The following is an 18,827-nucleotide window of genomic DNA, read 5'->3' on the forward strand; positions in this document are numbered from 1 at the left end:
ATAACATCTGTGAGACTGTACGATGGTGAAATTTTGAGATTCTAATTTAATATCCTGTCCCCTTAACAGTGAAAGTGAAAACACCTTGGGTGGAATGTCCCTCCAGAAGTCTTTCATGTGATTTTCTCTAATGGATAGGATTTCTTTGATTACACAATAGTTAGAAGATTCTGCACAGCTCTCTATTTGCTTGTGTCATCATCAGATCCTATATTAGAGAATGCCTTCTTCAGCAGATAGGTTGTAACATCGTCTTTCATTCCTTTAAATAAGAGTCAAACTTTCCAAAGCAGGTGCTGAATTTGCGAATCTTCCCATGGCTTGCGAAGTCCCCTATGACCAAAGGGGTTGATTTAGGGTCATCTCCCCTCGAGGCAAACCATTTGAAAAACAGCCGCTCAATAGAAAACTGTTTAGTTTGGGGGACACTAGCACTTCTCTGCCCTGGTTCTGCCAGCTTTGAAAAATGGTAATAATGCCAGAGCAAATATGGTGGGAGTGAAGTGTGCAATTATTTTTACTCTTCCTCTCCTCTATCCCCAAATTCCACTTTCCTGTAGTCTATCTTTTTGATGTCTGTGAGATTCTGTTTTCATGCCTAGTTTTCTCTCAGTAGGGCATTTGAAGTCTACTTAACTGGTATTCAGGGGAAGAATGGCATTATTTGTGATTCCTGTGCAATTGACTCAGAATGGTGATCCGATGTTGTCAATTCGGCAAGTGGAACATTATTTGCTGTGCTCTCTGTTCAGCCCCAGAACGCCCATTTGATTGTGAACAAGAGCCCTTGATGTGCTCCCTCCTTTCCTACTAGTTCCCTCCACTGTGCTGAATTGCACGTTCTCTAAGCACAGTGCTGAGACAAGCTGCTTTAGATGTGCCAGAAGAAGCTCTGTGAAAATGGGACATTAATGGTTTGTGGATCTGAAGATAGTTAACTGATCTGTGCATTCAATTAAGATTAGTTTTTCAGTTAAAAGGCACCCTGGGAAGAGATGAGTTACTTTCATTTCTGGGAGTATGAGCACTTAATGAAGAAAACATATCAGAATTCCATTCATGCTACCCAGAACAACCAAAGATGCAGCACAATTTTCAAATTATTTGATTAAGAAATCTTTGCTAGTTGGGAAATTCAGAAAGAAAGAAATATAAATAGAAGCTCTACATCATTGTTTGTGCATGAAGCTTGCCCAAACTGCTGGACTAGCAGCCAGTGTTAAAATGGGTTTCCGCTGAAATGTGTAATCTCTTTTGTATATGTTCCATCTCACCATGTGTCCGGCCTCCTGCCTGCTTGTGTCTAGTCTCACATTTATTTCTGTTTCATCCAAATATTTACTACTGTCAGTGAGTTTTAGTCCTATTCCAACCTGAATCTCTAGGTAAAGAGCAATAATAGCAATAACAGTATCTTAGTTTGATGTTGCCCCTTGGACCTAATCCCTTTAGGCACTTTGATATTCACCCCCCACCCAACCCAACCCAGTCTTACAGCTCTTATGTGCATATTTATCTGTAATTCATTTTAATTTATCTCTCTGACTCTATGCTGTAGGCTTCTTATGGCCAGGGATCATTTATACCTACACTTTTTGTATTGTACTCTTCCAAGTGCTTAGTATAATGTTCTGTTTGCAATAAGTGCTGAATAAATTCCATTGACTCATCAGAAGAATTTAAACCCTTTCAAAAATATTTTCACTTTTCTATGAGGTAAAGAAGAACAGAGATTATTGCCCAATTTCTAGAGTGCCTAAATGACTTGCTCAGCATCCCATAATAAGGATCAAATTAGAATTCATGTATCCCAAATCCCAGCCCAGGATTTTATTAGCTCAATAGTTTGCTGCCTCCAAAGCCAGTGGGGGACCCCAGATCTTTTCTGCCATAATGTGCTCTTTCCATGCAGTAATTTAGTCAATCTTTCAATCAGTGGTACCTTATTTAGTGTTTACCATGGCTGGAGCACTGTTCTAAGCATTTGGGAGAGTGCACTACAGCAGAGTTGATCAATACGATCCCTGCCTTCAGAGTTTACACACTTGTGCTTATGTATCTCCATTATATCTTTTGTTTACTAAAAAAATAGCAGCTGATTGGTGTTAAGTGTAACCCATCATCACCCAAAACTCAGCTGAAAATTACTTATCTTAAATACAGGGGTATTCAAGACATTGTTTTCTGGGATTGCTTACTCTTTATTGCACTCTGTTCAGTGTTACTAAAAAGCAGTGTGGCTAGCTACCCATGAATTTCCGGCCTTTGGGGGCTATTGGAGAAGCAGCGTGGCTCAGTGGAAAGAGCATGGGCTTTGGAGTCAGGGTTCATGAGTTCGAATCCCAGCTCTGCCACTTGTCGGCTGTGTGACTGTGGGCAAGTCACTTAACTTCTCTGTGCCTCATTTCCCTCATCTGTAAAATGGGGATTAAGACTGTGAGCCCCACGTGGGAGAACCTGATTCCCCTATGTCTACCCCAGCGCTTAGAACAGTGCTCGGCACATAGTAAGCGCTTAACAAATACCAACATTATTATTATTCAAAACTGGAATGGGTTACCAGAGAAGTTGTACAATTTCTTTCTCTGAAGGCAGTGAATTTGAGGATAGGAGGGGCTAAGTGACCAGGATGGTTCAGGTGTCATTTTACTGGAAGGTAAGGGAATGGAATAGATATCTTTTTCCTCTTTCTGATCATATGATTCTGTGAATTGGGCAGTTTGGGATCTATACCTGACCACATAGAGAGCTCATGGTCAACTTTAGAGTTAGAAAAGATATTTGAATCAACACCTAAAATAAATTTTCAATCAAGTTACTGTAGAAGGTTTGATGAAATGCAGTCCAATGTATTTGATTTTGTTCTTAAAGGATCGCTATGCCTATTGTCCTCATGAGAACATAAAATTTTTCCATTTGGGAGCAGGTCACTGGTTCATCAAGTCAGATCTTGGAGACATTATCCAGCTCTCTTAAGCATCCAACTATGGCATTTGACTTACTGGCCTTAGGCAAAAGTGAATTCCACAGATTGATTAAACACTGAGTGAAATATGTTTTTATTTTCCTACTAAATTTATCTTCTAATAATGGATAAGAAGGCTAAGGGAGAAGGGGAGGGCCTGGAAGAAGGTCACCTCTTCCTCTTCTTATTGATCATTCTTCTGAACTGAGTCCAGACTCACCCACAAACTGTTAGTCGGAGGGAAACGAAACCTAATTTTTCAAATATCTTCTGAAACCAGCAATCATCTTCCCCATTACAAATGGGAGCTGATACTATCCATGTTACTGTTACAACAGAAAAAATAATACAGGCTTTTTTCCATAGAGATTGGTGCATGAAGTTTAACCTCTAGAGAAGGAAAAGAATTACTGTAGCACTCCAGTAAGTGAGAGGAAGCTACCTGGGAAGAAAGGGGAGGGAAGCTAAATCAAAAATGAACATGTCACTTTCTATATTCCAGTAGCTGATAGACACTTTCAAGAAATGAAATTAATTTCAATACTTAGTATTGAATTTCAATGCTGAGTAATTTTCAATACTGAGAAGCAGCATGGCTCAGTGGAAAGAGCACGGGCTTGGGAGTCAGAGGCCATGGGTTCGAATCCCGGCTCTGCCACTTAGCTGTGACTGTGGGCAAGTCACTTCATTTCTCTGTGCCTCAGTTCCCTCATCTGTAAAACGGGGATTAAGACTGTGAGCCTCACGTGGGACAACCCGATTACCCTGTACCTCCCCCAGTGTTTAGAACAGTGCTCTGCACACAGTAAGCACTTAACAAATACCAACATTATTATTATTATTACTACTTTCCCCACCTAGATAGGTGGCTGTGCACTCACATATTTCTAAACATATAAAGTCACCACCTATGTTCAGAGGTTTCTCACTTTCCCATTTCTAATCACTGTTAAAAGAATGCACTTAGGCTATCTTACATCTGTGTATAAATTCACTAAGATTATCTTCAAGCTGCATTTTGATGGGAGAAAGCAAAAATAAAGTTAACTGCAGGAACAGTCACTGAAAGAGTGTAATGAGGGAATTTTAATTGGCATCTTTGGCATCATTTAATCTCTGCATGTGAGCTATGGATAACACCACCCTTATGCCCCTGAGATGCCCCTTATCCATTATATTCCACTTTCTCCATGAACACACATGGAATTAAGAGGCAGTATTAAAAATTTTTAAATGATTATATGGACAGTAATGTGACAACTTCCAAATCTCTGCAAGTTAAACACAAGCTATAAAGAAATCTTTTATACAAGTCCTCCTGTACAATATCCTGGGATATAGATAATTATAAATGCAATTTGAATAATGTGTGCATGAATTGGAAATCAACCTAATATCGCACCCCAGATTATTATAATAGTATGTACCAACATCTTTCCCATCCATGCCAACATCAGTATATATCTGCCAAGAAATCTATTTCATACTTGTAGAACAGGAGAATAATAGTTATTAGTATTTTTAAATATTTTCTGAAGGCAGCAGTCATCTTCTCCATTACAAGTGGAAGCTGATACTATCCACGTGCATCATTATGCTAGAAAAGAATGATGCAGGGGTTTTAAATAGGGATGGCTCTCATTTTTCCTCTTTATGAAAAGGAATGTTTCAGAAATATTTTCTCATGGCGATGGGTGTCAAGGACCATTTTTCCCTGCTTCCCGAGAGTGGGACCCATACAGAGGTTAGGTCATCCTTTTCTTTCTTTCTAAGAACAGAGACACCTGCCTTCTTATTAGCATTGTATACAGAAAAACACGGATTTGGTTGCAAGTCCAGACTATTCTCTGTGGTTTTAAATGTCTACAAAGATTCAAATCTTTTCAGTGAGTAGAGTTTAGAAACTAGTACATGCTCCCTGATGTGAGGATTAATGGGATAAATCCCATAAAGTGCTTTTAAATAGAGGGTCTATGAAAACACAAGGTAATTACACTATTATTTATCGAACCCATGTGGATTAAAGTCCCCTCTAGAATGGAAGTTCACTGTGGGCAAGGAATGTGTCTACCAACTCTGTTGTTCGGTACTCTCCAAAACACCTAGTACAGTGCTCAGCATACAGTAAGCGCTCAATAAATTCTGTTGATTGATTGATTTAGATATCTCCAGTCTGTGGTAATGCTGGTTGAAATTGTTCTGTTGTTCAGGCAATTAATCAGTGGTGTTTATAGCGCTTACTGAGTGCTGAGCACTGACTGTACTCAGCACTGTATATGTTCCCTGACCACAATGAGCTTAGAGTCTAGAGGGGCAGACAGACATTAATAAAAATAAATGATTTATTACATATAATTTGTAGGTATGTACATAATTGGGGTGGGTTTGACGGTGGGAAAAATTCCAAAACTCCCCAGGTCTTAGATCTTGAGTTATCTTTCATCTTTATTGTCACAATAGATTTTACCTGACCAAGAAGCAATTGCAGTATTATTTTTATATGGTGGTGTATTACTTTTCCAAATTGACTTCCAGCAACTGCGTTCAATTGGAAGGGATATTTAAAGGAACTGTAGAAGTGTCTGGATACTATTTAATTATACAATAACCAATCCTCTGAAATGAGTAAATTAGTTAACTAAGAATCTATTGATTAGGATACTTTAGGGACTAATATGCAAGCACAGCGATGCTGTGTGTAGATTGCATTTTTTTTTTAACTGGCTATAAGATAAAGCATTTTCCACTTTTGCTTACTAGTTGGTATTCAGATTGATGTGGAAGCAACAGAATGCCATTGTGGTGACCATTGTGAAGAGAGTTGATAGCATCTCCACTGAATTGCAAATGAATAGTCAACAGATTAAAGATCTATAAACCATGAACATTGGAGTTGTTTTGGTGCAATTGCCTGAATCCAAGCATAAATATAGCATGGAAACCCAACCAGTCATTTTATCCCTGAAAGTGTAAATACCTGGTTGAGACAGAAGAGTGTCCATGGACACTAGGACTTCAGCTGCTTCTAAATTAAGCTAGTGTACTGTCAACCAGCTCAGTCTTTCCAGTGCAGGTTCCCCTCAGTCAGTTATCTTTTGTGTTAGGTCACTTGTAAATTTTCTGTATTTTTCTCCCTGGGTACTAGCTGGAGTGGAGAGCAGGTTGATTAAAAAAAGCTCTTGGGAGCTGGTAAATATCTCCAGCCCTCTCTCTACAGCACTTTTTCTTTAAACCATAAACTATCATACTTCTTACAATTGTGGCTAGTGTCACTCTGTATGGCATAATTTGTTTAAACAATGTATCTATTCCTCCATTACTTTATCTTTTCACTCCCTCCTAGTTAATCATTTTAAAGTCTAATGGTTCACTTTCTTCTGGTTATTTATTTTCTTTTTCTGATAACTGGCAGTATAACCTGATTATAGTGGGTCTCAGAGAGACCTTAATCTTGTGGTGGTGGGAATGGCTTTGTTGTTATTTCATAAAAAGTGTCATTAACAATCACAAGTAAGACAATGACCCAAAGTCTCTGCTCAGTCAGAGCAGTGTGTCGGCTAAAAGGAACACTGCATCTTTAAACAGACTTGGAGAAGATTTTCTTGCTATTGAGCCTAACTCTGTGCTCTCCCCTGCTGTGAGCCATAAGTTGCTTGTAGTCTTGTTCTAGGAGAGTAATAAGTATTGTTGTTTAGCAATTGTGTTGTTGAAATTCAGCTCCACTATGTCTGACAGTATTTATCTAAAATACTTTCCCTGGTGCGTGTTCAAGTTCCAGTAAACCGTGTCTTATTGTGCGACCTTTTCATTTTCCAGTGAAAAGGGATCAGCTCGTCAGATAAAAGCTACAAGCCAGAGTACAGGAAAAATGCGTGCTCAGAAAATCCGAGCATGATTGAAAACAAGATGTGTTAAATCAATGCGGTTTATCGCCTACCTATTCCCGGCAATTGCTGTTCTAAGCTCATTCTGAGCACACACTAGATGATAAAAGTATAGTGTCACAGTGCTCACTGGGGTGTGAGGGCAGGAAAACATGTTTATCAGGCAGGCGGGTGTGATTTTTTTTTCCCTGATAACAGTTATTGTCAAAACTCTTTGGGAAGAAATCTGAAGAACAATTACAGAAGTAATATTATTCTTGTTAAATCAAGAGATATGCTACAGGGGCTGTAGAATTATAGATTTCCCTTTAAATGTTAGAAAGGCAAGACAAAGTGTGTTAGCTGTCACCGCTTAAATACTATCATCCATTATACACTTAAAATCATCCTGCTTTTTTCTTCCCAGTGAGAAAGTCCATCATTGTTGTACATGCCTAAATTGGAGGGAATTTTCCAAAGATATAGGCCATTAATGTCCATATGCCACTGTTTCTTTGAAGGATGTGATTTTAGTTACTTGGCCTAAGAAGCTAAACTAAAGCTCTTGATAAGCCAAGGTATTAAGAGAATACCATGGTCAGTAACTGGGCAACATCTCTTGTCAGGTTTATTATAGTGAAGGCTGAAGCAGGTTTGAACCAGTTATCTTTATATACTTTATATTTAGGGCTAACCTGTAAAAGCTGAAGAAATTTGTTTGCTAATATATTTTTCACCGCTTTCTTCACGAGAGATCAGGCATAGACCATCCATGCCTGGGGATAGGCAGGGTCAGTTTGATGTACATCTCAGTAGTTTTCAAAAGTGGTTGCCCCACAAAGGAAAAATGGATATTTAAGAAAACTCTGCTCAGACCCATCAGCCCCAACTCTATTTCACACAGTTTAAGCTAAGGTGAAGATGCTCATCTGAAGTTCTGTGGAAGGAGCATGGGCTTGGGAGTCAGAGATCCTGGGTTCTAATCTCAGCTCTGCCACTTCTCAGCTGTGTGACTTTGGGCAAATCACTTAACTTCTCTGAGCCTCTGTTTCCTCATCTGTAAAATTGGGATTAAGACTGTGAGCCCCACATAGGACAACCTGATCTCCTTGTATTCCCTCCCAGTGCTTAGAATAGTGCTTTGCACATAGTAAACACTTAACAAATGCAAAAAAAAAGATTCTGTGAAACATTGTCATTTGCTGTGAGGTGTCACAGGTGTGAGTTTTCAGAGTAAAGAAGATTGAGAATTAACATGATGTCAGCAACCCAGAGCCCAACTCTGCTCCTCCCATATTTTTGCTCTGAGGCCATCAGAAGGATTTGTGCCTCAGTTTCCCAGAAATGATCTGGCACAGAATTAGAGGGATATTGATCCTATAGCCAAGGTTGCTGTGGTCTATCCTTGGCAATTTTAAAACAATATAGACATCTCCTGGGATTGGGACTGGGACTACCTTCGCTTAGTCATCCGCCAAGCCAGGAAGCTCTCTTTTTCATGTTTAATCTTGAACAGATTTAGAACCTGCTTATTTAATCCCTACAGTATTTGGAAACTTGGATTATAGTAGACCCAGGGTGCTGGAGGACTTTAACTCCACATCTCCTTTCTTTGTCTTTTTCCAAGGCTGTAAATTCCTTGAAGGCTAGGATCTTGTCTACTAATTCTATTGTACTCCCCCAGGCACCAAGTACAGCCCTTTGTATACAGTAAGCACTCAAAGAATACTACTGTTTGAGTCCTCTTGCAATGTGACTTAATGGATAGAGCACGGACCCGAGAGCCAGAAGGACCTGGGTTCTAATGCCGACTCTGCCAGTTATCTGCTATGTGACTTTGGGCAAGCCATTTAGCTTCCCTAGGCCTTAGTTACCTCATCTGTAAAATGGGGATTAAGACCATGAGGAGCCCCACTGTGGGTAATGGACTGTGTCCAAGCTGATTACCTTATATCTACCTCAGCTCTTAGAACAGTGCCCGGCATATAGTAAGTGCTTAACAAATAACATTATTATTATTATTATTAATAATAAACCCTTTCTCCCTGTATTGCTGCTGGAAAGGAAAGATAAGATATGTATAGTTGGGAAAGAGCATGGGCTTGGGAGTCAGAGGATGTGGGTTCTAATCCCACCTCTGCCACTTGACTGCTGTGTGACCTTGGGCAAGTCACTTAACTTCTCTGTGCCTCAGTAACCTCATCTGTAAAATGGGGATTAAAGGTGTGAACCCACTTGACCCAACCTGATTACCCTGTATCTACCCCAGCACTTAGAACAGTGCTTGGCACATAGTAAGCACTTAACAAATACCATAATTATTACCTTCTAGACTGTAAGCCCATTGTTGGGTAGGGAGTGTCTCTACCTGTTGCCAAACTGTACTTTCCAAGCACTTAGTATAGTGCTCTGCACACAGTAAGCGCTCAATAAATACAAATGAATGAATGAATGATTGTGTTCCAGTTTTCAACAGACACATGGTTAGGCTAATTGGTGGAGCAGTAGGAAAATGAATGCAATTTTTCAAAAGATCTTGATAAACCCACAGTGTTTTGTTTAAAATAACATTGAACAAGGAATCATGATCAGTTGGCATCTTTTAAGCACCCTCAGGATGAAATATTCTGTCACAAAGAGACAATCTTTTCAGACTAAATAACTTGAATATTGAGGTTTTTTTTGTTTAATCAGTATCCTTTTTTCTGTTCAGTATCAAAGCTCTTCATCACCTTGCCCCCTCCTACCTCACCTCACTTCTGTCTGTCTACAGCCCACCCCACATAATCCGCTTCTCTGCCGCTAACCTCCTCACCGTGCCTTGTTCCCGCCTGTCCCACCATCGGCCCCTGGCCCACATCCTACCTCTGTCCTGGAATGCCCTCCCTTCTCACACCCTCCAAATTAACTCTCTTCCCTTTTTCAAAGCCCTACTGAGAGCTCTCCTCCTCCAGGAGGCCTTCCCAGACTGAGCCCTCCCTTTCCCTCTGCTCCTCCTCTCCTCCCCACTGTCCCTACTCCCTTCCTCTGCTGTACCCCCGTCCCCTCCCCAGAGCACTTGTATATATTTGTACATATTTACTGCTCTATTTTATTAATGATGTGCATTTATCTATGGTTCTATTTATCTATTTTGATGGTAGTGATGCCTATCTACTTGTTTTGTTGTCTGTCTCACCCATCTAGACTGTGAGCCCATTGGTGGGTAGGGATTGTAGGGATTGTCTCTATCTGTTGCCAAATTGTACTTTCCAAGCACTTAGAACAGTGCTTTGCACACAGTAAGTGCTCAATAAATATGATTGAATGAATGAATGAATAATAAATCCTATTTATGCAGGGGGACTGCTTTTTCATCTATTTTGTGGTTTATGAGGGATTATCTATATTTTACAAGGTCAATGCCATGTGCTGGTGGGTTTACAATATAGGAATATGTTCAAAATAAATATAAGGTTTTCTTTTTATCCCACTGTTGGTAAACACAAATCCATCAATTCTGCATCCTACTGATCCAGCTGGGATGTTCAGAGGTTCAATAATCATCCCACTGGAGCTTCCCCAGAGTATTTATAAATATCTCATTGGCACCTGAGCCAGAGGTCCCTGAGCTTCAGAAACATGTCATGCTAAAAGCTCTGACAATGTTTGTGATGCAGTAAACTGTATTATTGTATCAGGTTACTCCAGGGTGTATTCTTTTCACTGAGATGATGAGACCCACATGCAGTGCTTGGAAAAACCAAAGCAGCAATAATATGCTGGTATGACTAGCCACACAGCAAAGCCTTCCATTTACCTAGTTCACAGTGTTTAAGTGCCCTGTCGTCATTTGAAGTTTATGCATTTGTGAGTCAAGTTTTTAGATTGGATCACTGAGATAACATGATTTTATGATTTACTTCTGGATGTTAATTCAGTGACTGGGGAAAAAATGGTGCCATTAGTGGGGGAAAAGTGACTCTGCATATAACATGTTTTTAACAACATTCATGACAAAGATAGCTCTGCCTTGGAAGGGAATGCTCTGCAGTTGCTCCTTTAGTTCTAATGTAGAGCAGTCACCAGGGAAGCCCAAAGGCCCAGGTGGTAGTGTTATCGATGGTTCTATGCTCTGAGATTTCTATTTATTTCTTGGCATCGGTTTTGGATATTTGTTTAGACATTAAATTGCAAAAGAATATAAATGCTACTTCTCAATATCTGGAGTGGAAATAAAAAGTGTAAATGACATCATGTCATACTACTATTAAAAAAAGGAAATTAAAATTCCAGAAATATATTAAAGCAGTGTGGTGAGACACCAGCTATAAAAGCAGGGAAATTTTGAGTTAGGTTTGGAATGGCACCCGAACACCATCTCTTGCCTCCAGGCTCTAATCCCCTACTCTCTTCCAATTTCCGTTGCCTCTGGGAATAAGCATCCAAGAAGCTGGGGGGGGGGGGGGGTGGAGGCGGTCGGGGGGATAGCCGGGGAGGAGAGGGAGGGAGATGGAGTGATGGGCAGGCAAGAGGGGAGAGGAGGGAATGCTGAATGTAAAAGGAAACTTTTTAAAGGAGTAAAATGATCAAAATAAGCAGGAATACATCTGTCTTAATTTAATGATTTAAATTTGGCAAAGAAATGCATTTAATTTTTTTTATTTGATGTATTTACGAAGTGGATTTGTTAATCGACCAAGCCAAAAAAGCCACAATCCACATATGTGTTTGGTTACGGTTTTCTCTTTACTTGATGTCTCTGAATGGAATTTTATAATCTGATAATTAACATTACTGCATGAAATTAAGTTGTGTTATTTACATAGCTTTCTCTGTGTATGTATAATGTTTCACTGTTATGTGAACACTTGAACAAATTTGTGTGTGATACTAACCCACTGAGTAGGCTAGTAGGCTAACATTACCCCAGGATCAATGCAGGTGAGTTAGGTGGACCAGGGCCAAAGTGGCTGTTTTTCTTTGGGTTTACTTCAGAGGATCAGCAGGTGAAGACTTTTAAGTGCTCCATAACTTTCATTATAATGGAGAGATAGAATTATATCACAAACCTGGCATTTAATATGATATTTATGAGGTGCTGGTCATGTACTCAGCACTGTGCTAAGGACTAGGCCAGATAGAATCTAATCAGAACATACACAGCTCCTGTCCCTCATGGGATTCATAATCTTAGAATGAAAAAGGCAGATAAAATAGGTATATTATCCCCATTTTACAGATGAGAAAACTAAGACATGGGGAAATTTGTAAACCAGTGGCAGAACTGGAATTGAAACTGGGCCTCCTCAACTCCTTGTCCCATGCCCTTTTCTCTAGTCTAGGCCATTCCTCAAAACTAAGTCAACTTCCTTCTACAGACTTGAGAAAAGTTAAGAAATTCCAAGATTGAAGAGACTCAAAGTGGGCATAATTACTAAATGTACTTGTTGATCTACAAATTTGTTCCCTTCACCCTCCACTGTTGTATTCCTTTTTTTTTTACTACCTTGCACTTTATCAGGCACTTTTAGTGAAACTTCAGGTTTAATTTTGTATAATTATTGCTTACTACATCATAAGACTTTAATCAGTCTATTTTTAGACTTTATTGTACTAGACAGTTTCCTAAATTAAACCTGTAATTCTATCTCAAGATTTTGTGTTTGGAGGGTGACAATAGTCGCAACTCAGTCTCCAAGGACCAGCCCCTGCCCCCATTATTCCAAACCCAAAGGGAATTTAAACTAATGGGTGTCTGATTAGCTTTTCCTCAACGCTAATATGAAGTAGATGAATTTCAGAGGTGCTCTTTGAGTCTCTTAATGGGCTACTTTTAACCATTTATCTTTAATCTAAAAAGTCAAATTTTACAATGATATATTCCAGACATTTCAGATTCAATTTATCTGTGAAGTGCCCATGGTATAGAGTAGACTAAACCTCATAGCTTCTTTTCCTCCTTAGACATACCTTAAAAATTCATATTTATAAATCTGGTATTATCTGCTAGATTCCTCTATGAGGTGAAAATCAGGGGTGTCACAGGCTCTGGACCATCTTGCCAAGGCCAGTCCTCAAGAAGCAGGCTCCTAGCAGATCTGATATCCCTGTAGGATGAGGGATGCAATCACACAAAAATTATAATTTATGAGGGATGCTGGGATTTATAGTTCCATCAAGTTCACAGGGACTTGAGCTATTGAAAGATTCTTTGCCCAGCTCAAGCCCAGGCTCAACCTTCCCAAGCCTGGTCTGCCCAGGATTCTACAGCCCACGATGGTGGACATCTGAATAAAGATTAGTGTGGATACAAGCTTTGCAATCCAGCATGTCTTCTTTATTGTAAATCAATCATTGGAATTTATTGAGAGCTTACCATGTGCAGAGCACTGCAGTAAAGGTTGGAGAAGTACAATACAACAGTGTTGGTATTGTTTTTCTTGTGCTGGGCTTTATCTCTGCTACATAGCACTTCACAAACAGCCCTATTCAAATGTATTTTCCATTATTTTCTTGCAGAACCTTGGTAACCTTACTGTTTCAATCAGTTTTGGGTAGTGGGGAGTATAGTACAAGAAATTTGGGTTCCAGTCCTGGCTCCCCATGTGCCTGGTGTGTGCATGGGTAAATCACTTAACTTCTTTATGTTTCAGTTTTCTCATCTATAAAGTGGTGATAAAATACCTCCTCTCCCCTCCCTCTTTCACAGTAAGCCCCATGTAGCAGAGGGATTGTGTTTCCTGTAATTATCTTGTATCTACCCCGGAAGCAGCATGGCCTTGTGGAGCCACAAGCCACACATCCTCCCCGACCCCATGACTCCTTCCAGTTATCGCTCCATCGCTCCATCTCCCTCCTACCATTCCTTTCCAGACTTCTTGAGCGAGTTGTCAGGACCTGCTCTCTCAATTTCCTCTCCTCCAATTGTCTCCTTGACCCCCTCCGATCTTGCTTCCATCCCCTTTACTCCAAAGAAACGGCTCTCTTGAAGGTTACCAATGATCTCCTCTTGACATGTCCAACTGCCTCTACTCCATCCTCATCCTCCTCGACCTCTCAGCTCCCTTTGACACTGTCAACCACCCCATCTGGAAACATTATCCAAACTCAGCGTAACTAAAACTGCCCTCTCGTGGCTCTCCTTCTATCTCTCCGGCCACTCATTCTCTGTTTCTTTTGTGGACTCCTCCTCTGCTTCCCACCCTCTAACTGTGAATGTCCCTCAAGGCTCAGTTCTGGGTCCCCCTCTATTCTCCATCTGCATCCACTCCCTTGGAGAACTCATTTGCCCCCATGGCTTCAACTACCACCTCTATGCATATGATTCCAAAATTTACATCTCCAGCCATTCTCTTTCCGTCTCTGCAGTCTTACATTTCCTCCTGCCTTCAAGACAACTCTATATGGATGTCCCACTGACACCTCAAACTTAACATGTCCAAAATACAACTCCTATCTCCCCACCCAAAACCTGTCCACCCCCTGATTTTCCCATCACTGTAGACAGCAACACCATCCTTCCTTCTCTTAATCCCATAACCTTGATGTTATCCTAGACTCTCCTTACTTATTCAACCCACATATTCAGTCTATCCCTAAATCCAGTCGGTTCAACCTTCACAGCACTGCTAAAATCCACCCTTTTCTCTCCAAACCACTATCAAGTCAATCCAAGCACTTATCCTATCTCTCTTCAATTATTGTTCAGCCTCCTTGCTATCCACCCTGCCTCCTGTCTATCCTCACTCCAGTCCATACTTCATTCTGCTCCCCAGATTTTATTTCTACAAAAGGATTCAGTCCATGTTTCCCTACTCCACAAGAACTTCCAGTGGTTGCCCATCCACCTCCATATCAATCAGAAACTCCTTACCATCAGCATTAAAGCACTCAATCACCTTGCCCCCTCCCACCTTACCTCACTCTTTTTCTGTTATAATCCAGCCCGCACACGTCACTCGTCTAATGCCAACCTACTCTCCGTATCTCTGTCTCACCTATCTCACCACTGACATCTCACCCATGTCCTGCCTGTGGTCTGAAACACCCTCCCTCTTCATATCTGACACACAATTACTCTCTCCACCTTCAGCGCCTTATTGAAGACTCATCTTCTCCAAGTGGCCTTCTCTGATTAAGCTTTTTTCTCTTTTCCTTGTTCCTTCTGCAGTTTTCAAATTTGCTCCATTTATTCACCCCTCCCCACAACACTTATGTACATATCTATAATTTATTTATATTAATGTCTATCTCATCTTTAGGCTGTGAACTTGTCATGGGCAGGGAATGGGTCTACCAACTCGGTAAATTGTACTCTCCCAAGTGCTTAGTACAGTGCTTTGCACACAGTAAGTGCTCAGTAAATACGACTGATTGATTGACATGTTAAGAACATTTTTTTCAAAAAAGGGAATAAAGGAATAATGAAACCATGGATCTTTGGGAAATAAATTAAAACACTGTTTTGCAGTCTGAAATATTTCCTCTATGAGTATAGAAATGCTTCTATATAGGATATGTTTATTATTCTTTGAATAATGATGTTAAAATGTGTCTAATTCAATTACACTATGCAGCAGCTGAATGAGTTTTCTTCGGTAAAGTGTTCTTTAGACCCCAAGCTATGAATTCCATATGATATTTGAACAGGTTCTTTTAATTGGTGATATTAAGTGTCGATCATTCGGCTGTAAGTTGGCAGTGTGGCCGGAGAAACAAATTCTTCTCTAAGATACATCAGACAGTCATTCAATTAGCAGCCAAAGTTCTGTTGACACAGTAGGAATTCATTATGGAAAATATTTTTAAAAAAACAACCAAACTTTATTTGTGGTTAAAGAAAATAATGGGATATTTTTAGGATACTGGATTATTGATGTAGATATTAAAATGATAAATTCAATTACTAAAACTATCATAGTTGCAATTGAGACATTTTACTAGAAAGTGCATCTTGCATTTTTGTTCCTAATTAGCTTAAAGGGGAAAGAGGAAAATAGCTTACACCTGGGTGCTCATTTTTATACAGTCTGTGCATTTCTTGATTAAATGCCTTAGCTTTGGCAAGGAACAGCTTCAGAGTTAATGCATAAAGCACTCCATGCCTTTTTGTTTGAAAGTCTAATTTGAAAAAAAAAGTGCCTCCTCAAGGATTTAAAAAGTAATTCATAAAATAGGAAGAATAATAAATATTGTGCCTTAATTCATATACTAGTATAGACAGACAGATTTTGTACATCCGGATGTAATTTTAGTTAATTCACAAGACAGGTTTGAAGGTTTACAGTTTGGAAAGGGGAAAATAGCTAAATCTCATATTTGCAAAAATGATTACATTATCTTAAATGAAAATGCTACTCTATTAGCAACTTCAATAAGAATTGCATTTAGAAAAAAGGCACTTTTAATACAAAGTTCCCTGAAGTTCACTACAACTTAAAATATAAAAGTGAAGAAAAAGTACTTACTTTGATTTATGTGTCTTTTGGAGGTGTAATTATTGGCTTTTTACTCACCTATGTAAAACAATGTACTTTTGTAAATGGATTTCTGGCCACTTTACTCCACTTTTTTTTTTTTACATAAAAAGTAAGCACTGTCAATCAAGGAATTTTAAGGTTTATTTCCTCTTTAGAAATGATTGATAGCCTTTTAGATTTACAAGTTGACAAGTTAAAGGGTTCTATTGGTATAATTATGTACTAAATTCACAGTCTTTCAATTTAAATGTCCTTTTAAAACCACAAGATTATCATACCTGTATTTTGAAAAGTGGGCCAGTCAGTTTGGGTTGGTATACAAATTGCTTCCATTAGCCTTGGGACCTATTTGAATTTAATACAGTTTTTTAAAGTTAGTAGTACTTTCAATAATACTTTTAAAATTTAGGGTAATGGAAATGCATTTCAAGTACATATGTGGTAGCTTGTTTTTTAATGTATAGATGGATGTCAGGACACAAATACCGATTTGTACTCAGCTTGAAAGTGTGGGGAAAAAATCTCTTTGATTACTTCAGTTACAATAAAACTCATTTTATGTCATATGGGCAGAGGATGAAGCTCACACTTTCCAACTGAGTACCCTGTCAACGAGAGAAAATTGAATGGGGATTGTCTACTCATCATCCCTCTTCCCTCAGAGAGTGGGGAACAAAGGAGACAGAATGAGTGGAAAACTCAATCTAGCTGGTTCTGCCACTTACTTCTCCCTCGCCTCGCCAAGTTTTCAACATGACTTAGTCCCTACTGGGGACATGATGCCAATTCCAGAATGCAGGCATCTGGTAGTGATAGAATGAAGTGCATTGTTTCTAAAAGACTACCTGCTTCACACTGGCTCTGCCCTGGTTAGGATTACTGGTGATAAATTCAAATTTCCAAGACTTAGTCTGCCCTGACATACATGCATATAGGGATATTTCATATTGTATTAAGAAATTTTGAAGTTCAAGCTAAGGTAAACCTTTAGTTCCCTCAGATACAGAATAATTTTCCAGAGACAAAATTGTGATGAGTCTAGGTTTCAAAATCAGACCATTTAATGGGTATAAGGTCTTTGTATTAAGTTCATTAACCAAACAACATGAGGTGGCCACAACTGTTGCCTCTTTTCCTCTGCCTAATCAAAAAGACTTTTTTTGGACTACCAAAATAGCATTTATGAAAAGGTACTCCACAAAGCCAAAAAGCAGCCAGGCAAAGGGTGAAATTTCTGAAAGAACTTCTTATTCAAGGGCTGTTTATTAATTCCCAAATTTGCAGAAACTTCCTCACAGAAACTCGAGCAGGAGGAATATTTTTTTTCACTTTAAACCAAAGTCTTCATTTCACCTCAGTGTTTGAACTAAGACTTAAAACTCATGAAGGAGAATTTAGATTAAAGCAGCAACAGGAATTTTTGCAGTTTTTTCCTAATCCGGACTCTATCATCAATTGTTACAGTTAAAAACAGAGTACTTTTCTTGTATGAATTTTCATTTCTTTGTTTCAGCTTTGAATGAACCTACCATTGACTATGGTTTCCAAAGGTTACAGAAGGTCATTCCCAGGCATCCTGGTGACCCCGAGCGCTTGCCAAAGGTCAGTACATATTTTTTTATTTCTGAGTGATGTTGTAACTGTGGCAGGTACAATTTGACATCAACAATTATAAATGACAGATTTGTTTGGATTGGTTAATAGCTATGTACAGGAACAAAGTTGCTCTTAGAGAGCGTATGTGTTTGGTTAGATGGGTGACTAAAGAGTAATTGGCATGATACTTTCACTGGCCTCCAACTCCACTGGAGTCCTAAATCTTTATTTTGAGAATTTTTTTGAATCGCCAATTCAGGGAATGCTCAGGACAGTTTACTGTCATACCAGCAATAGACACAGGGGCTGTCAAAAAGGCCAGTTAATGCCCTTCATCAACTTATCAGCAAGTGATGTTCCAGTAATTTACTGGCCAGAGAAAAAATTAAATGTGAATTTTCTTTAGAAATTTTTTTTCCCACAAATTCCCTTATACTTCTTTTGCAAGTCTTTAAGGAGAGATTTCCTGGCTTCTTTAGTCACAAAATAAGGATACAAAATCATCATGAAGATGTATTAAGTGCCTGTGCAAAACATTGCACTAGGCACTTGGGGAACATAAAATAGAAATAAAAAACACAGTCCCTGCCATTGAATAACTTACAATCTAATGAAAAAGACCAATAGACCCAAATAGCCAAATATAGCAGAGGTTAAAGAATAGTAGAATAGAAAAATGCTTGTAAACCAATAGACTATTAAGGAAATATCAAATTAATGGATAATAAATGAGGGGAAGTGGCTGAAGGAGTGGAATAACCTGGAAGGCTGGGGTTTAGTCAGAGGGTACCTCTTGGAAGAGTGACTTTTAGTGAGGGAGAAATGTGGTCTGTTGGAGCATGCCCTATGCAGCAGAAAAAGTAAATGGTGTGTCAGAGATAGGAGAATCACCATCAGAGTACTATTGGCTAGGTTAATTTGTGAGGTAGTATGGCTTAGAGA

General features: G+C 39.3%; 1 protein-coding gene and 1 long non-coding RNA gene across 2 annotated transcripts in view; one reads left to right on the forward strand and one right to left on the reverse strand.

Annotated features, from left to right (window-relative positions):
- Positions 1-18,827, forward strand: part of EBF1 (EBF transcription factor 1) — a 346,244-nt gene that overhangs the window by 297,131 nt on the left and 30,286 nt on the right. The window contains 1 exon segment of the mRNA XM_029051049.2: positions 17,803-17,891. Coding sequence (XP_028906882.1) covers positions 17,803-17,891 — 89 coding nt within the window.
- The window catches only part of LOC114806479, a 206,449-nt gene that overhangs the window by 75,826 nt on the left and 111,796 nt on the right, over positions 1-18,827 (reverse strand). The window lies entirely within an intron of this gene.

Source organism: Ornithorhynchus anatinus, chromosome X1, assembly GCF_004115215.2.
Source record: "Ornithorhynchus anatinus isolate Pmale09 chromosome X1, mOrnAna1.pri.v4, whole genome shotgun sequence".
NCBI lineage: Eukaryota > Metazoa > Chordata > Mammalia > Monotremata > Ornithorhynchidae > Ornithorhynchus > Ornithorhynchus anatinus.